Source organism: Ictidomys tridecemlineatus, chromosome 15 (assembly GCF_052094955.1).
Source record: "Ictidomys tridecemlineatus isolate mIctTri1 chromosome 15, mIctTri1.hap1, whole genome shotgun sequence".
NCBI lineage: Eukaryota > Metazoa > Chordata > Mammalia > Rodentia > Sciuridae > Ictidomys > Ictidomys tridecemlineatus.
Genome location: NC_135491.1, coordinates 18,786,272 through 18,806,622, shown reverse-complemented (window position 1 = coordinate 18,806,622; position 20,351 = coordinate 18,786,272). Strand labels below are relative to the sequence as shown.

The following is a 20,351-nucleotide window of genomic DNA, read 5'->3' as shown; positions in this document are numbered from 1 at the left end:
TTGAGAAAATTGCTTTTCCTCCCTGAATGCCAAGTCATAAATAATTTCAGGTTGGGAAGAGCTCTGGTAAGCATGTGTTTGACTCCAGGGAATGGCCTGTAAATATTATGTACCATAGAATAAAAAATGAGGGGGCAGATTTGTGGGGTCACTTCTAGTCTGGACCTCACTGTAACTTATTATGGTAGAAACTGTAGGTGCCCCATGCAAATCTAATTTAGCACGTGGGTGTGCCCATTCCCCACGCCTGGGAATTGGATGGATTGCCAGTGGCTCACAGCTGCCCCCCATCATCAGAGATTTGACCTTGGCTGACAGTGACCTCTATTGGTTGAAGGTGACACTTTCCTCTGCAGGTGGCCTGCCTCCATCCACATTTGGATAAACTCATTCTCTTGGGGGAAAGAAAAGAAAGCCTCTAACTGTAGCATTTGCCAATTTCTATGGTGTAAATATTTCCACCATGTCCAATTTTAAACTTCCATGTAAAAAATAAATGAGTTGCTTAGGGATATAGAACATATGTGAAAAAAATCAATTAAGAAGGGAAGGTATGATAACCACAGAATTCTGGGTAGTGGTCACCTGCAGGAGCAGGAGGATGTCCAAGATGGGAGCTACAGTGATACTGATGGACTTATCTTTCTTCACCTGGGTGATGAACCCTTGGGTGTTTGTATTGTTATTATTACTATTTACAGAGCTGGGGATGGGATCCAGGGTCTCTCATATGCTAAGCAAGTGCTCTACCTCTGAGCTCCTCCCCTAGTCCTGTTAGTATTCCTTATAGTGCACATGTTTTCTTTTGCTTGAATAAAATGTTTCACGGCAAAAACAATTCCAAGGAAACCTTTTAATTGGATTGTTTTCACTGACACTTATGGGACAAGGCTTTGGGTGGAGGCTCACAGGCAGGTCCCCTGGCTCCCCTGCACTTGCCTAGGGGTATGATACAGAGCTCTCACTCCTAATGAGTTCTGGGGAAGAACAAATAAGGTCCTGTGGACCGGGATTTCCAGTTCCCTCTGGTGAGGCAGGAGGTGGAGGGAGGTGAATGGGGACTGTTAACAGAAGGGCCCAGTCCCGGGCTTCCTCCACCCCAGACTACCCAAACTACCAATGGGCAATGTCACCTCCATTTATCTAAAGCCCATTCTTCTGACCGGGAGGTGCTTGTCAAAAGCCAGGCCTGACTCACACCTCCTAAATATGTCCCAGGTTCTTTCCAGGCCAGACTCCCTGCTTCCCTCTTCACATTCTCTCCCCGAAACCTCTGACATCCATTTTTCTCCATTTTTCATGTGAGAAAATGCAGGATCTGATCAAGTCTAGACCTGCCCAGGGCTCTGCAGCTGGCAAGAAGTGGAGAGACTTGGTCCCGAAGCCCAAGCTCCCGCCACCTCTAAGCAGCTCCTTCCCCTCCAACAGCCCAAGTTCCCTTCACCAGAGCCGTCCCTCCCCAAGGGAAGCTTTGGCTGGGGTCCCAGCTGGGGAGGGAGAAAAAACCGGTCTGGCTCAGACCTGGAAAGCCAGGGGCTCCTTTGCCTAGCCGTGGGCCAGGTTGTTCACATTATCCTTTGTTCTAGAAGACACTTGCAGCCTTGGATACCAAGCCCCAGGTTCCCCATTGTAGAGAGAGGGAAACTGAGGCAGGTGAAACACTGCTGGCCGTGGGCTTTCTAGGAGCGCTCACAACTCAAATCCTGCCACTCAGAGCATCTTCGCTAACCTGAAAGGCAGCGCATCGAGGAGGGAGAGGCCTCCCCCAGGAACAGGCAATGGCAGGCCCCTGGGAGGAGGGAGGGGCCCACACCAGGACTGAAGGCAGAGACAGCGTCTAAGGAAGCCTCCTGGAGCCCCCTGCCCATGGTGTGCCCTCCCGAGGGCACCAGAGGAGCTCTAGCAGCTGAGCAGGGCCTGGGTGGAAGACTGGCAGGAAGCAGTCACAGGGGGACACCCCCAAATCAAGAGACCCTACGGGGTGGAGGGAAGGCCAAGTGCTCTAAGAAGAGCAGGCAAGAGCCACCACGTCCTGGGCACTCCGCAGGTCACTTTGGGGTCCTGCCTGGCGCCGTGCCACCTGGCTCTGAAATGCCTGTGTCAGGGAAGGGTCTGCGTCATTACAAGGATTATGCAGTAGCCATCGGCCTGCACTCTGGGTCTCTGGATGGTGCCTGCTTTCACCTGTCCTCAAACTATGTCCAAAAAGGGCATGAGGTCCTGTAAGCCTGGAGCCCTGGCTAGGGCCAAACCAGGAGACGGGCACGTTTGGGGGATCAAAATGCCCAAAGAAAGCCCAGAAGGCTCAGGCCTGGGCGGTCCTCGAGAAGGTAAAGGCCCCCCTCAAGTAGGAGAGGCAAGGAGGTCCTGAACCTGAGAGAACAGGGGTGGGGGTCTCAGGGGAGTGATGACACAGGGATCACCCGGGGCGTGGCTAGGGGAGGGTTCCTGGAGCTGGTCAGTGGGGCTGGGAGGACGTGATCTTGAGCAGGGGCCTGTTGCTGTTCCAGGTAGGGTCCTGGCTGTGTTCCATTTCCCCAGGGCTCAGAACTCCATGACCTCCAGGGCCTCTGGTCACCCGCAAAGGCCAGCACAGGGCAAGACCAGTGTTTCTTGTTCATTGCTCTCTGAAGCTACCCCAGGACCCTCTGGCCTGGACCTGAGAGCCATCTGGAGGAGAAACCACAAAGGGCAGCCTCTCCAGGTGTCCTGGGCCACCCCCATCTGCACTGTCCGTCCCGAGCCTGCTGGCCAGGCCGTCCTGGAAGGCCACCAGAAAAGAGAGCCACACTCCCCCCAGCAGCCAGGTCCTGGGGACCACCTTTCCATCAGGGATCCAGATGATTCATCCTCTTGAGTAGGTTGTGCATAGGGGACCAAAGGGGGAAAACAGGCAAACACAGAATAAAACATTCCTTTTAGCTTTCCACAAGCATGAATACCAAAGCCTACGGTGCTCCCAGGAGATGCCAGGCACCAGCTGCCCTTCCCCCAGGCAGAGGAGAGGCACTGCCTGAGCCCCTCAGCGGGGACCCCTCCAGGACCCCTCAGACGAAGCCTCTTCCCCAGAATAGCACCTGTGTCCCCCGGCAACAGGCAAGTGCACCCCCTGCCAGCCCGTCAGTCAGGCGGGGAGGGCCTGAGGATTTCATTATGAGCCCCGATTATTATCAAGTACAAGAGGGAGAGATGGGAAAGTCAAAAGCTCTCCATTTAATAAGGAATCCCATTTCCTCTTTCACTTGGTTTCCTTAACCACAGATGCTACTGCGGAAAACGGAACAAAATGGAAACGACAAAAAGGCGACTAATGAACTTGGCCGGAAAGGCTTCCCAGCAAGATGTCCGAGATGCTGGGGCGGGGTGCCCAGGCGTCCCCACTGTCCCCACCTCGCCCCCGCCCGTCCCAGCTGCCCAGCTGCTGTGGCGGGCCCCAGATGCTCCGCTGATTCATGGCTCTGCGGGTGTTGGGGAAGCATGGAGCCGCCCTCCCGCTGTTCAATAACTGATGACCATTTTTCTCCAATTAAACTGAAATTGAAGGATCCTCAGACTTAAACATCCAAGTAAAATAATTAGTGCTTAAAATGTTAATTGTGCTCAGATGTGCCTTTGACGGTGGAGGCAGTCTGCAAGCCAGCAGACACGGAGGTGATTCTCCGCCCGCCCCCTTTCCCCACCAAGCAGGCTGGCCCCCCCACCCCAGGAACCCCACTGTCGGCTACCCAAGGCCAAGACCCCGTGTTCATTCTGACTGTGTGCACTGGTGGAATAGTAGTGGGAGACCTGCTGTGACCCCCTCTCCCCTGCCCCCACCCCTGTCCCACCCCCTGCCTGGCCAGCCCCCTGTCCACAGGCACTGATAGGTAATGATTAGAACCAGGGCATTGGGTTTGGTCTAGACCCGGGCTGAGCCACACACCGCACCAGCAGTGTACATAAGGGTGAAGTGCTTCACCTCTCTGAGACTCAGTGTCCCCCTGCCAATCAAGGATCAGAAAACTTCCCCTGCTAATGGACCAACCACCTGAGCCTGGACCATTTTATTTATCCACCCCGTGTCCTCAGCTCAAAGCCTGGCATGCACCAGGTCCCGAATGAATAATTACAGAATCCGTGTTCCCCCTTCACCAGGGCTAGGAGGGGCGGGGCAGAGAGCGCCCTCATCATATCCTCTGCTGTGACTGCTGACCCTGCCCCCTGCTTGCCCTGGGCTTGGATTGAGGCTTCCACAGTGGCCACCTGAGCCCTGAGAGAAAGGGGGCCACCCACACCAATCCCAGTCCCACCGACCCACGAGAGGAGCGCCGTCCTGCCCCTGGGGCTTTCCCTGCTTATTCCTTTGCCCACGCAGGAGCCTCAGCTTGGTTCTCAGCAGAGATGACATGCCTAAGAGGCTTAGTCCTCTTTATGCTGTGCATCCCGAGGAAATCTACTTAGGTATTCCGTGTTCCCTGATCCGCCACATAATAAGATTCCTTTATCTCTTGTTGTCATGGGAAGTATATATTAACTGATTAATATTAATGTGTTGGCCGATTAATATTAATATCCGAGCCAATTCATACTTCACAAAGCAACTATGTGGATGAGTGCCGCAAAGCCCAGACAGCTGTCGGGTTTGGGCAGTTCCTAGGGGAGACGGCAGAAGTCGAGGCTGACCCTTTCTGTCGCTGCTCATTACGGACACTGCGTCATTAGCGATGTCTGTCAGGGCTGGCGTGGAAGTGTGTTTGGACTCTGATTGTGGCAATTAAATTCCTTGCCATCCAAGACAGCGTATTTTATCATTTAAATAGCATTTTACATTCCCCTAACATATTTTGCCAGCAACGTTGTTAAATTAGGTGATAAAAGGTTATTTTTGCTTCTGAGGTTGAAATACGTTACCATTATTTCTTATCTGCCACGGAATTAGAAAGGTTTCCAAATTGTATGTTCCAAAGGTTTCATTATCAAAATTTGCCAGACTTTGTAAAACAAACAACACTTTCTTTTTTTTCTGCCCTGTTTTAATCAAAGATGGGTAGAAGCTTTGTCTTCTGACATTGGAGGTTGCTTTTAGCATTCATTTGGTGGAAAAAGAAGCAATATCCTTCCTGGCAGCTAGGAGTATATATTCAGGGCTCTCAGGGGGTCTGTGGAAGGGTGGGGGGGCTTGCTTTCCTTTGACACTGCTACTGTCATGTGTGCTGCCTCCCCCTGAGGATCAGAGGAACCAAACAAGGTCAGGGAGGCTCAAGCTTCCTGTCACTCTGGCCCACGGAGATGGCATAACCAAAGGCTGCACCTTCCAGTGGGACTAGACAGGAGCTTGCCTGTGGCTGTGTGGCTTCCACATCTCTGGTTCAGGCTCCGTCTCCATCTCCCTTTCTGCTCCCGGCCTGTCCAATCCCAGCCATTGTTGGACCTCTATCCTAAATCCTTTCCACAAAACTTAAATATTACCCACCGTCCATCTCTGGCACCCACTATCTATTGCCTCCCACCCACCCTTTGTGCACCATCCACACACCAGCCATGTACTATCACACCTACCCACGAGCCATCCACGCATCCACCACTCACAACCCAGGTATCATCCCACCCACTATCCTCTGTGCACTGACTCCCGACATCCCACCTGCCATCGATGTGCCACCCCTGTGGATCTCCTCCTCCTCGCTGTACCATTGCATCTGTCATGAAAAACATCCCTTGACATATGAACCCAACCCCAACCATACTTCCCAGTTAAAAGGGCCCTGAGCCCGCGTTGGGAGTGCATACCCGGGAATGGATCACTTTCCACCAGTACCTAGCATCTAGAGTCACCCGGAACCATGACCTCTTCAGGACACACTGTCTTCCAAGGATGCATCTCTCTGCCACCAGCTGTGTTCTGCTGAGATGAGTAGATCTGGGCCTGAAATTTGACCCCAGTCCCACCTCCTCCTATCCCCTTTCCCTCTGTTTCGGTGCCAGGGCCAGGACTAGCTTCACCAAGGAGGAGACTCATGCTCTCAAAGACTTCCGGCCAGAGCTGACTGGGCTCTATCCAAATCTGTTATGGAGATAAACCTTGATAATTATTTTACTGTGTCTGAGCTGTTCCTCTGGAGGGCAGGGTTCTGATTTCCAGGGATCATTGTCTGCCAATCACCTGAATGAGAGACGCCTGTCTGCAGCCTGTCCTCATTCTTCCAGGGAGCTCAGTCTCGCGGAGCCTTCCTAGCCTGGCTCATCTTTGCATCTCTCACTTGGGGGATGCAACAGGGTCCATTGGCTGAAAGCTGAAAATTACATTCTTGGGACATCTGTCACCAGGTGCTGCCCTTAGAGCCCAGGATAGGGCCTTCTGGCTTTTGCAAAATCACTGCCATCTCCAAACATCGATCCTCACCAAAGCCTTTAGGCATTGGAAGCCTTCTGATGCCCCCATTGAAGCTCCCCACCACCTGATGCCACCTGTGCCCTGTGCTCACCCTGCCCCCAATAGGTGCCATTATCCTGCAGCGCCTCATTCTGCAATCAACTCTCAGACGGCAAACACGCAAGTCGCCATTCTATGCATCCCTCGTGTGATTCATTGCCATCATCACAATATTTTGTTTGGAGCTGTAAACCTCCAGACATAAATCAAGTCATTAGAAAGAGTGACGTTTAATCCTGCAGAAGACGCTGCAGTGGGCTGAGCAGCTCTGTGTCTCAGCTCTGGATTCATTAATTCTGGAGAGGATGGCCCCACCCGCACCTACAGGGGCAGCTCCTCACCTCCACCACACACAGCCATGGAGAGCCAAAGACGCAAGCCAGACTGCTTTTGTTTCCTGGAACAGCACATTTCATGACTGCGAAGAGATGCCCCAGACACAGCCTAGTGATCTAGACTGGGGTCTTAATTCCTCTGGAAATGCAGGCAGCCGGGAGGGGCCGGCTCTGTGCCTGTGATCCGCTTGCACTGGTTGGATTTCAAAGGAAGCAAGAAAACAGCTCAGAATATCTTTAACTCTCCTTTCACGGTGACCCCAGCCACCTTACACACAGCCACTACACGGGAAGCATATTCTATTTGCAAAGCCAGCCAGGTCTAATTTCCAGAGCTTTGCCAGATATGCAGAGAGAGGCTGAGAAGAGACTCACTAAACCTTGGAAGAAATATTCAGGGACTTGGGACAGTGTCTTCCAGGGACCCCAGCAGCCCCACTATCCCCACCCAGGCACACTCTGGCATGTGTGTCTCCCTGATGGAGACTACATCCCCAAAATCCTGGAGGGGGAGAAGACTAGGGATCTGGGCTGAGGGATTTCCTTGAAAGACCTTGGCAAACTCCAAGTACACATGACAAGTGTGAAAATTCTGGATGACATTTCCAGTGTTTGGTTCTCCTTGATGTTCTTGGGCTCAGATCTAATGAGGGCAGCATTATGCCGCCATGTTGAAAGTCCCCAGGCTGGGTCACACGGTTTGTGTCCATGCAGTCTCCAAAGCTGAGATGTGTGGCCCAGAACTGGCTAACACTTTACACCCAGGCTCAGTACTCTTTCCAGTTCAGAGTTCAACCTGCAGGTGTTTCCGGGTCTGTGTCTCAGGTGCAGGATGGCCCGGGGTCCCTCTTCTCTTCCATTGGCTCCTCCACCTCCCTAGACCTCCTTTCTCTGTGAAGGATGCTGGTAGCATGTTGGGGAGGGGTCCCCAGGTATTTCCCTCACCTTCGCCCCTCATACCCTTGACTCGCCAAGCCCTCCTGATTGGTGGTTCCACAAAATCTACCCTCCCTTTCTCCCCAAGCCCCTCCCAGGTTCAGGCCCCGGCACTCCTCACATCAAGATGGGTCCCAATCCTAATCCTTTTTCCTGCCTCCTTTGGGCCTCCATCATGTCCAGCTGTTTCTGAGGCACTTCCAGAATGACCTTGGAACTTTAGAGGACCCTTCTTCCCCCTTATTTTGGCATGCTGTTTATGCTGCAGGACAGGTCACCTCTCCTGGGCTGAGTGCTACTGTGCATGGGCCTGTGGGTGTGAGTGAATGATGGAGCATGTAGCCCAGCCTCATTGGAAGATGCTCCCCATGAAGGTCTAGAGCCACCGCATTTGGCCTGGTGGATTTTGCTGCTGACTAGAAGAGTTCTCCTAGTTATGGAAGGTTGGGCTGGGCAGAGCCAGGGCTGGCCATTCAGAAGGGACAAGAAGTGGGCTCTTGCCCAATTGTCCAGAAAGGGTAGCTTCCCATAGGCAGCCACTGCCAAGTCCATGGTTAACATCTGTACTTGAGGGTCTCACCCCCTAGAGAAGCCAGACAAATTCTCAGACCATAGGCTTCCTGAGCTGCTGTTGCCCCAGCCCTTGACTGATCCAACTCCAAGTTCAAGGCCTTGTTCTGGAAGAGTCCCCTCTCCTCTCAAAATTGGACTGTAGTTATCTGGAATCTTGATAGGAAATAACTAGATGGATACCTCCTCAGCTCCTGCAATGCCCCTCAGGCGCCCCAGGCAACTTCTGACCTTACCCTTGCCATCTGCCACTAGCCAGAGGCTCTGTTCTGTTCCAGGGCAGAGAGGATGACCCCTGGAATGCAGCTGCCCCTCAATGCTCTTAGAGTGCTGGAGAGGACACTGGAGACAGGGAGGGCTTGGAGCTGCAGCTGCCCATCCCCAGTGCTTGCATCAGGGCTGGGAGGGAGGGGCTGCTGCCTAGACTCAGGGACCTCTCTGGATACAATCAGTGGACAGGGCATGGCCATCTGGGGAGCTCTGCCGAGGATCAGAGCATCCACCCCTGAGCCTGTGGGCAGCCTGTTTCAGTCTTGCCTGCAGGAACTTCACTCTCCACAGGGGGGCCTGAAGTGCCTCCCCCAGGATAGAGTGGCCTGCAACGGGGGACACTTCAAAGAAGCATCGGCTAAGGCGGATTTACTTCCGTGACTCTTCAGGGTATCACAGGCAACAGCTGTGACAGGTCTGACAGCCACAGGCCAGCTCAGTAATTGATGCTGCAGCCAGAATGACACATCCCGAGGCCACTCGAGCTGGACAGATCATTATCTTTCGGTTGGGCCACCATGGTAATGAGGCTGCCCCACCAGCAGCCTCCTTGGCCTGACCCCATTCCAGTGAAGGATGCGCTGCATGTGGCTACGCCCGGAGTGCCTGACATGGTCTGGGCTACTTGGTGTTGCTGGCACTTTCCTGGCAGCCTATCTGTGGAGCTCCTGCCACTTCAGGCTCCCTCTGACTCATTTATTTTTATTTCCTAGTCACCCCAGTGCAAGACGTTGCCATTATTTGGACCAAATTAGGCTCATGCAGTGCTGGCTGGAGAGCAGTCACCAGGTGCCCCATCCCCAAGACAGGAGGAGTCGTTACAACTTTCCCACTTGATGTACTTGGCACAGGGCTAGGAAGCGGTAGCTCTCCATGGGCCCCAGAGGAAGGCAGAACTCGGGTCCAGGCCTGACACCTTCGTATTGCTATTTTCAACCCCACTTTTCCTCTCAAAGTGCTGGTCCCATGCCCTCGCCAGCCACGGCTCAGCTCCTCGCTCCCCTTCCTGCAGCTGCCCTCTGGATCTCTACACTTGGCAGATCAAAGTCATCCCAAACCCAACCGCAGCCTGGACAATGGCAGCGTCACCTGACCCATCTTGCTGCCCTATCTTCTCCGCTGTTCATCTCAGAATGGACCTTAAATTCAAAATAACTCCATAGCTTGAAGTCCTTCCAGACTCCTCCGGGCCTGCGGGGATGAGTCTAATGCCTTGGCCATGACCGCAAGGCCCCTTCCTCTCGAGTCCGCCAGCCTCCACACTCCTCCATGCACCTTCCTGTCTTTTTCTGATACCTGTCAATCTCTACATCTATCCCTTCATCCTGTGAGCCTTGCCGTCATGGTGCAAGGCCACCAAACTGCCGGAAATGTCCTCATTCATTTCCCTTGGGTGCCAGTTGTTGTCACGACTCTTAAGAGACAGCACCTGAAGACTGGGCTGGCTGACTGCCCGATACGGCCTCCAGTACATCAGCACGCATGGAGTTGCTGGCCAGTGGCCCACTTGAGGCCAGGCTGTAAATCCCATGAGGCCAGGGGTCATGAGCATCCCATTCACGGCTAAGATACTGTCACCAGTGTCTTAGACACTGCCTGACCCTTATAGGTGCTCGGTCTGTGTGAGCAGGTAAACCAATGGCTCTAGACTTCATGACTTTTCTGCTCTGGGGGCTCTCGGGTGGTGGGCCAGCTGATTGATCCTGCTGCCAGTCACTGAGTGGGAGACAAAGATGCAGGACAGCAACTCAGCTTTGCCAGCTCCTTCCGAAGTTCACTTTTGCTCATCTGCAGCAGTATTTGCTAACTCCTTCTTGTCCTTCCTGGCCTGAGCATGTTGAAGAATAAATGAAGGAAAGAAAAGGCGTGGCCTGCCCTAAGCCACGTGCTGTGGACTCAGAGACCATATGGGGACGCGAACATACACACACCTCCCACCTAGCGAATGCCATGTCACATGCAACAGAAATCATGTGCTCCAAAGCACAGATGTGCATGGGGATGCATCCCCTCAGCATTTGTGGTACAACAGATCCTAAGACGCACAAATCCAACTCTCCCAACACACGTGTGCAAGTTGTTCACGCATGGCACGTGTGCGCTGGGGCTGTGTGTACCCTGAACGTGGACAGAAGCACCTTGAAACAGCAGCTGTGGACCCCTCCCTGTCTACAGGGGTCCATGCTGCACGTGGACATGCTCAGGACTCCCCTCCCTCCACCAAGTGATGAGCAGGTGGGTGGGTATGGGGTGGGTGAGACAGCTGTTGGGTTCGCAGACCGGCTAACGGCTGGCTGGTTGACTGACAGGAGGCTCCAATGCTCGACTCTTTGACAGCTCCAAGGGAATTCACAGCCAGGGCTGAGATGACAGGGAACTACCCAGTTGAATCGCAGATCCTAATCACAGAGGCGAGGGAATGGAATCACTAAACAAAACAAGTAACCGTCAGAGCCATCAGCTGCCCATCAGCCTGAGACAGGAATATTCCTGATTCCTTCCCCCGCAGATGCATACCAGAGTCTTTGCACTGGATGGGGGAGCTGGGCTCAGGGAAATTCAGCTGCTTCAGAGGGAACCGGGGCATCAGAACACCAGAAATGGGCAGCTTCCTAACAGGGACAGCGGTGCCCATTGCTGTACCTCATTTCATTGACTTGTCCGTGAACTTGCAAGATGGATATTTTGGCCCATTTTACAGATGAGGAAACAAACTGAGTGAGGTTGAAGAGTGAGTTCAAGGTCACACAGGAGTGTTTTCTCTCTCTGTCCCTCTCTGGCTCTCTGGCTCTCTGATATACTGACTGCTCATTAAAGCTGTGACTTGGTGTGGATTCTCCAAGTAAAAAAAGAAGCAGCCCTGATCTGAAGCAGAGCTTGGGAATCACTGTATGGTCCTGCTCAGGTTTCACAGTGTCCCTCCAGAATTCATGTGTTGGAAACGTACTCCCCAAATCCACACGTCTGTGATATTTGGAGGAAGGGGTTTGGAGAGATACTTGGGGTTAGAGGAGGTTGTGAGGTTGGGGTCCTTTCACAGGATGAGTAGCTTTTAAGAAAAAGAGAGACCTGAATTTCAAGATCTTTCCCTCTCACCGTGGGATGCCACCCATCATTTGACATAGCAGAGAGGCCCTCACCCATGTCAGTGACATTCTTGGATTTTCCAGCCTCCAGAACTATGAGCCAAATAAGCTTCTATTCCTTACAAATTTCCTAGTCTTAGGTATTCAGTTATAGCAACAGAAAATAGTAGAAAGGCCACTATAACTAAGTAGAGTTGTCACAGAGCAATTGGAAGAAGTCCACCAAAGAGGCCAAGATTTGAGGCTCCCAGGTAGAGGCTGTTACAGGGGCAACCACTGCCCTGGCCTGAGATGTGTGGCCCGAAGGTCCACACGTTGACCACAAAGCCACCTTCAGGATCCAGGTCAGCTGACACCTGTGTCCAAAGCAGCCCTGCTTCCTGGAACCTCATTTACAAGGATCCCAGCGATAGCTGTGTCCAGGGCAGCCAGGGTGGGCATGACTGTGACAGACGCCAGTCTCTAGGCTGTACCCTGGGAACCTAGCAGAGAATTTAATAAGCTGCATTTTCCTGTGAACACAAGAGAGAATTGAAGGCCCTTTAGTGAAGCCTCTTCCTCCCATATTCTATGCCTGGAGTCCAGGCTGCCCTCTAATTGCTGAGTGTATTGATCTTCAGTTTTGCATCTCATCTGCATACATTAGCAACTTGCTCAGAGGAAGGTAGCTGTTCACTGTGAGGCAGTCAGAGGCCCATGGGGTCAGTTCGCCCCTCACCCCTGGACCAGCGGAGATCTCAAAATGGCAAGGCCTGGGTTGGTGGGAAAAATAGCCAAAGGAGGGGCATCTACAAGAGAAGGCCCACCCCAGGAGCAGGCCCCCAGCCTGGCATGCCACAGAGGGCTTCAGAAGGCAGCCAGCCGGGGGTGTCCAAGGTCCAGGGGAGCCAGGGCTTCGTAGGCACCCAGCCAGGTGTCTCTTGTCTGCATCTGGCCACCCAGGCTGGCACCTGCCACCTCACCCGCAGGCCCTTCCCAGGCTGCCAGGGGTGGGTGACTCCACTGGAATCCCAGCCTCAGCTTCTGCAGGGGGAGGCCCCACACCCACCCACCCCCAGCAGCTGCTGTCAATCTGGGCAGCATCGGCTTTGCCAGAGGTGTTTAGTGAGCCCCCGCCACGGGCCAGGCCCCATCAGAATGACAGAGATAAGTGGCCCATCCCCAAAGGTCACTGGGCACTGACAGAATCCATCATCACTGATCCAGAGACCCAGCCCAGCAGGGGAACTCGTTCTGCACCTTCTCCAGGCTGTCCCTGCCCTGCCCTCAGAACTCTCTAAGGTCCCCTGTCCTGGGTTGAATGGTGTCCCTCCCCACAACCACAGGGATGCTGAAGTCCCAACCTCCAGTTCTGGTACCACGGGTCTCACGGGTTCTTTGCACCATGGAATCAAGTGACGATGAGGTCATCAGTGTGGCTGTATATTGGGGTGACTGGTGAGGAGAGGGGAGGAGACAAACATGAGAAGAGGCATGGAGGGGCAGCAGCAGAAACGGAACTTAGAGCCAAGGAACCCCTGGCCGCAGAAGCTGCAGGAGCCGGGAAGGATCCTCTTCTAGAGGCTTCAGAAGGAGCATGGCCCTTCCGACACTCCCGACTCCTAGCCTTCAGAAGGAGAATGTGACAGAATACTTTTTTATTTGAGTCGCCTGGTTTGTGATACTTTGTTACTTTAGCCTCGGCAAAGGGAGACACCTTCTGTGATCCACAATTGTATGTGTGGCTGAACCATGAGACACAGCTGTTAGGTCTAAGTCTTGTAAAAGTATCTTTAAACATGATTAGCACGTAAATCAGTCGTCTATGAGGACCGCAGAGAGCCCTCTGTACTGTGGGTGGGCCTCGCCCAATCAGCTGAAGTCCTGAAGGGAAAAAAAAAAAAGATTGAGGTTCCCCGAGGAAGAAAGAATTCTGCCTCCAAACTGCCTTGTGCTGCATGGGATTCCCCAAAGGGAATTCTGAACTATAGCATCAGATTTTCCCTCCATCTCAGCCTGCTGGCCTGCCCTGCACATTTCAGTCTGCCATCCACAAGCACGGGAACCAGTGATCCCTCCTACTGGCCAGATGTCACCCTTTGTGGGCTCTGGCATCAAAGACTGGGACTGTTGTGAGGTACCCAGCAGGGCTCTCCTCTCCTCTCCCCTCCCCTCCGCTCCTCTCCTCTCCACATTCTCTCCCCTGGTTCTGTTTTTCTGCAGAACCCTAGTCAATACATTCCTCATTCGGAAACCGTCCCCATTTCCTGTAAGTGGGGCCCGGTGGTTCCCTCGGGGGTTTCTCCCCACAGCTGGAGCGGGGACAAGCACACCCACCTGCTGCCTTTCTTTCTGCTGCCAGCATCTTGCACCTGGGGTGGGCGCCCCACACACGGCTCCTCACTGCTGTGTGAGTCGCAGGAGCCTTCTAGTTGGGAATCAGTAGTGGCAGAGCAGATGCCAACACCCTCCCCGGCTCAGGCACCAGCATTCTGCCCCGGCCCTGCGACTGCCAGGGGATCTGGGTCGGGGCCAGGCTTGGACCCAGGATCATGCACATGTAGGGAGCCAAGCTGCAGTTGGGGCCTCGCCTCCAAGGTCTCCCCTGGCCTGGAGCCAGCCTTGAGCCAAGGAGAGCAGCAGAAACGCCTGGAAGTTCCCTGGCCTGTGGGTCAACATGAGTGGACGTATAATGCACAGTGCAGATGGATGTGGGGCAGCCTGCCACGCAGGCTCAGCCACCAGATTCAGGACATGGAAAGTGGCCAGGGAAACAGCTTAACCAGGAAACTCCAAGAGATTCAGAAATCATGAGCCAAACTCCGAACAGGCGGGCACCTGGGACTGGCACCCACCCCACACCTCTCCTGGCCCCTGAAGTTGTCTCTCCTGCCTGTCCCTCTCAAAGATTGACAGCTTCAGGGCAGCTTCACCCGGACCACGGTGCTCAGAGTGGCAGGACCCTTTCACCACTGCCGATCAGGGCATGAGTTGGGATTTGAGCAAGTAGAGAGCAACTGTCCCTATTCTCAAATGGGACTCACCTGGCACAGAGGGAGGTTGAATGTGCATGAGGCACTTCCAGCCCGTGGTTCCCCGACACCCCAGTTGGTGTGGTGTGTCTACGAAATCTGACCGAAAGGCTGGACCCTGCTGCCACCCATAGTGACCCCCCACATCGGGGATTGAGGCTTCTTTGTGGTACCTAGCAGGTCTTTCAATGTCTCTGGAGAGGAGCAGGCAAGGGACCCCTCTCTCCACCAGCCCACGTGCAGGCGAAGCCCCTCCCAGCTCTGCCCCAGGCCCAGGCTGCCCGTCACCACCAGCCCCACCTCGCTTTAGCAGGTAACCAGGAAGCTTCGGCCTGGAGAAAAAAACCCTCAGCCGATGAAGAGTTCACAGCGTGGAGCGCACAGTTGGCAGTGCCCATAACTCACGCTTCGTTTATTCTCACCGATGCTCACTCTTACCTATCGCCTGTGTTTCAGCCACACTGCAAATGTCATCTGTCCGGAAAGAGAAAGTGGTTGTTGGTTTCTTGGTGTGCAGAGAGATGGAGCTCCCTTACAGATATTTAACCTTATGTGGACAGGTAACCCAGAACCTGAGAGTGGAGTAGGTCCGAGGTGGACCTTGGAGTTCTCCTGTCTCTCAGGTGGGGTTGGAAACAGGAGAGGTGCAACACAGCACTGGTGGCCTTGGGCAGAAGAGGAGGCTGAGCTTGTGTTGGTGCTCACAAGCTCACTGTTTTGGGGGGGTGGGGATGATTAAAATCTAGATTGTGTTCATTTAGGGGCTTGGGAGGGACTGGTGCTGATTGACTGGAGAAGGAAGTGCTACCTCTTGTCTACCTAAGTTTCCCATAGCGCTGGCATCAATCCTCGGGGAGGCTTCAGAGCAGCAGGGCACCAACCACCCTTCCCAGGCTTTCCACAGAGCTGTCCAGGGTTCTGAAATGCAGCAGAACAGGCACAGACCCCAGACTCAAGGCACCAGGGTCTCTAAGTTTGGCCTGCCCAGAACGGGAGGTGGGCATACAGCTTAGGGCACACTCACAGGCGCCACCTAAGATCGGCTCTGGCTTTGCAGGCTGATGTGACCAACGGGTCAGGACACTCACCTAGCCCTGGGCTCTGTCTAGCAGGAACTTTCCCCCCTCAGCACATGCCAAGGACCCTAGCCAGCCTCAGAGTGGGCCAACCTTAGAGTCCGGCGGTCCAGGAGACGCCCTTCCAACCAGTCTACACAGACAGGACCCACAGCCATGGGGGCTGCGACCTGGATAAAGACATCCCCATCCGGCTTCACTGACTGGCAGGCTGTCTCTGGAAGTGGCTCCTCAGGCCCACTCTTGGCCAAATCTAGCGTGACTCATTTGCTCCAGAAAAGGAATATAAATAAGCGCCATCACACCTTGACAGGTTGACAGCGGTGACAAGCAGAGTAAATTCCCATATCTGAGACTCCGAGGAGGAGCGGTGATTTAACAGACCCAGCTGCCGTCACCAGAAGAAAATAATTAAGGAAACCCGGTGGTGTAGAGGAAAAGCGAGCGGCTGCGGCGGGTCCCTTCTGGTGAAGAGATCTGTCATCGTTGGCTGCAGGAGAGAACCCCCACACACTGGGGGAGAAACAAGCTCCGGACGCTCAAGCTGGGGACAGCTGCAGAATGGATGAGGAAGAGGGGGGCGGCGGGTGGGGAGGGAAATAGGCTCTGCGGCTGGCGGGGCCACACAGGGGCGTTAAATCTAAAAGGCTCTCCTCAGGCCAGGCACCACCACTCACACCAGTTCCACACTCACATGCGCGCGCGCGCACACACACACACACACACACACACACACACACACACACACAGGGAATGGCCAAGAAGATGGCAAACACTGACTGCCCTTTGCCCTGGGAAAGGCATTCCCCTGTTCTCCACCTAAAGGGGATCAGTAGAAGACAGAGAAGATGCTCAAGTTCTGCCTTTGTACCCACCTCTCTTGGGACTAGGTGAAGGTTCTAGAAAGCTCAGAGAATTTTAGGTTTTTCCACCCATAGTGGCTTTTGTGGTCCCCCCCCCTCTCATATAGACACTTGTTTGCTAATACGTGAAGGTGTGTGGGCACAGCCTCAAACTGATGAGGTCAAGGTTATAATACTGGACCCTGTGGAGAAATCTCCAGATCAGGGAAGACCTAAATGCCCCCCTTGCCAGCTGGGCTCCCGCCATTGGACTTCTGCCCAGTATACAGAGACAGTTGGGGAAGTGCTGGACCATCAGAACCACCTTCTCCTTGCCTAGGCAGCAGCCAGGACTTGGTCAGGTGTGGCCAGGCACAGAGCTTTCCAGAAGTTCCACCTCTCTGCTTGCTTAAGGGATGGCAACTTCTGATTATGACTGTGCCTTCTGGCAAAGCCTCAGGGCACAAGTGTCCACCCATACGGCACAGGAGCAGGACAGAACCCCTGACACTCCAAAAGCTAGGCAGGGATTAGAAAGGTGACCCAGAGTGCTGCATGGGATCCCCCAAAGGGAATTCTATGCTTCCAATATCTTCACCCCAAACAGACCAAACATGGCATCAAGCAGAATCCTCTCTCTGGCCAGAGGTTCCCCACACTAGAGTTTGCAACCTGGACTGTTCTGGCTCAGCCCGGGTGAGGGGTCTCCCTGGTGAGCAGAGGGGACATTCTGGTGCTTGGTCAGTGTCAAGCAAACCTCTCTCCATCTTCCCCCAGTCAGCAGTTAGTGCTTGCTAGGCAGTTACTCTATGCCTGGGCTTCAGGCAGGCCTTTGGAGATGAGCCAGATATGGTGTCTTCCCATCGTACACACAGCTGAGAAGATCAAAATCACAAAGTGAATGCCAAGGTCAGAGAACTTCTTGGAGCAGGAGGAGAAAGAGTGTGCTCCATCCCAAAGCCCTGTATGGGCCAGATGTGAGTGCAAATAGGTCATATTCCAATTACAGAGAATCCACATCAACTAGGACCAGGACATGGCTGACAGGTGTGCAGAGAGATGGACAGAACTTTGTGAACAGTCCTTTTCCTGTGACTAAATAACAGGGTGGGGTGGGGTGAAAGGTGGTCTGTGAGAGCCCTGAATTCCACTGGGCAGGTTTGTGGACACACCTGGGCAGCTCCCTATCCACTCCTTCTAGGTCCTATCAGGAGGTGAGATAAGTTAGCTTCAGCTGGGAGCCAATGGGACCATGTCTTTGCTGCACCCCTATTTTCTTATGGGTGAAGGGTGGAGGGAGTCTAGCACTGAACCAAGCTTTTGCCCTCTGCCCCCAGAACTGCCTTTCCCCAGAGCCCACTCCCAGCTCCCTCCAGCCTGGGCATCCACGGGCAACAGACTGTAAGCCGGTCCCGGGAACCATGAGGTACTTCTGCTGCTAACACTGCCCTCTCCTCTGCTTGCTTTTTAGGAATTAAGTTCAACATCAGACCACAGCAGCCCCATAACGTAAGTTCTGAGAGTCAGATCAATCTCAGCATACACACCCTGGAGAAAGTTGGGGACAGCAGGGTAACAATTTTTAGGAGTCAATATAAAATCCATTCTTGGAAAGAAAAATGTGTCTAGTTCTTCCCAGGAGCCTTGGGAACAAAGCCCTGGGCCCTGGGTTCATGAATTTCCCTGTCCTGTTAGATGGCTCCTTTGGACGATGCTAATAGACCCGGTAAATCTGAGCCACCTCCTTCGGGCCATCAACTTCCACGGCCCGCTGTGGTCAGGTGGAGGTTTATGGGAGGACTGCGCCATCTAGTGGTGGATATGACACTTGCACTTCACGTACTACCCTACTATGGGCAGCTGGGTGTGGGATCAGGACTCAAGACTGGAGGGTCACACCTGCAGTATCAGCCTGTCTCCCTGTTCCTCACCTGAGAATACCTCTAACCACAAAGAGGCAGAAACAGCTGCTGCGAGGAAGGCATGGTATGCATGACCTTTGCGCTTAACTTTCCTGTCCACCTGGTAACTTTCTCTTTTTGTCTCAGGCACACCCACCGGGCAGCTCCCAGGATGGTGACTTGAAGATATCCACAGAGAAGGTCATCCGGGACTTGTCCAACCGGACCCCAAGGGACCTCAACGTGAGGGTGCCTGACCAGCCTCAACCGCACCCCAAGATGGGAGCCCGACTGCGACTCCCGCAGCGCCGCCGCCGTCTGCTTATCAAAAAAATGCCAGCCGCGGTGGCCATCCCAGCCAACAGCTCATCAGAGGCCTTTATTCGATTGGGGACCCAGGCGCTGGACAGCCATTGGGTCGGCCTGCACCGGAGCCAGCAGGAGCGCAAGCGGGTGATGCAGGAGGCGTGTGCCAAGTACCGGGCGAGCAGCAGCCGCAGAGCCGTCACACCTCGCCACGTGTCCCGCATCTTCGTGGAGGACCGCCACCGTGTGCTCTACTGCGAGGTGCCCAAGGCGGGTTGCTCCAACTGGAAGCGGGTGCTCATGGTGCTGGCCGGGTTGGCCTCATCCACCGCGGACATTCAGCACAACACGGTCCACTACGGCAGCGCCCTCAAGCGGCTGGACACCTTCGACCGCCAGGGCATCCTGCACCGCCTCAGCACCTACACCAAGATGCTCTTTGTCCGTGAGCCTTTTGAGAGGCTGGTCTCAGCTTTCCGAGACAAGTTTGAGCACCCCAACAGCTACTATCACCCTGTCTTCGGCAAGGCCATCCTGGCCCGGTACCGGGCCAACGCCTCGCGGGAGGCCCTGCGGACTGGCTCTGGTGTGCGGTTCCCCGAGTTCGTCCAGTACCTGCTGGACGTGCACCGACCCGTGGGCATGGACATCCACTGGGACCACGTCAGCCGGCTGTGCAGCCCCTGCCTCATCGACTATGACTTTGTGGGCAAGTTCGAGAGCATGGAGGACGATGCCAACTTCTTCCTGAGCCTCATCCACGCTCCACGCAACCTGACTTTTCCGCGGTTCAAAGACCGGCACTCCCAGGAGGCGCGGACGACGGCCAGGATCACGCACCAGTACTTCGCCCAGCTGTCGGCCCTGCAGCGGCAGCGCACCTACGACTTCTACTACATGGACTACCTGATGTTCAACTACTCCAAGCCCTTTGCAGACCTGTACTGAGGGGCGGGGCCGGCTGGCCAGGAGCGGGGCCTGTCCCACCCACTCGCAGGAGCTGGGACATCCCACTGGGAACTGAGACGTGCTCACAGCACCTGGGCTCCAAGAATGGGAGAGGCTGAGTCTCTCGGAGGCAGCAGGCCCGTGGAGAAGAGAGGCTTGAGGCCTTGGATGGGGACCCTGGCCCTTGTCCCATACCCACTTCCTAACTTCTTGCCTGAGGGAGAGGCCCCATGGACTCAGTCAAGAGTCCCCGATGACCAGGGAAGTCTGAGGCCCAGAGGATGAGGGCCCCAGCGGTAAGGGACTTCCTGCAGTCCCTTAGCCATTGCCTTGTACAAACCACATGGTTTGCAGCTTTTCTATGACAGGGGTGGGGGTGGGGGAATAAAGCACATGGTTTTCAGAGCAGCGGTGTCTCCTGTGCGTGGTGGTGTGGGAACACGTGGACCTTGCCCTTTGCCTTCTGGAGTTCTCTCTGCCTCCCTAGGACGGCCTGAGCCAAGCAGCTGCAGCCCTGGTACAGGGGAGCCTGAGGCAGGAGTGTCCCAGATGGGAGGAGATAGGCCTGTCACCACAGAGGCCCTTGTCACAGTAACTTGCAATGGGCCCTCTGAGGACTGCCAGAGCAGTGGCAGGCCTCTGTCAGCTGCCAATTAGG

The 20,351-nt window shown here is 54.4% G+C and overlaps 1 protein-coding gene across 6 annotated transcripts in view; it reads left to right on the top strand.

Annotated features, from left to right (window-relative positions):
• The window catches only part of Chst8 (carbohydrate sulfotransferase 8), a 117,082-nt gene extending 96,981 nt beyond the window's left edge, over window positions 1-20,101 (top strand). For all 6 annotated transcript variants that reach the window (XM_078032169.1, XM_040279251.2, XM_078032168.1 and 3 more), the window contains 2 exons: window positions 18,010-18,047; window positions 18,587-20,101. In XM_078032169.1, the coding sequence (XP_077888295.1) occupies window positions 18,010-18,047; window positions 18,587-19,693 (1,145 nt within the window). In that variant the 3' untranslated portion in view covers window positions 19,694-20,101. The remainder of the gene's footprint in view (window positions 1-18,009; window positions 18,048-18,586) is intronic.
• Window positions 20,102-20,351: the final 250 nt, after the last annotated feature.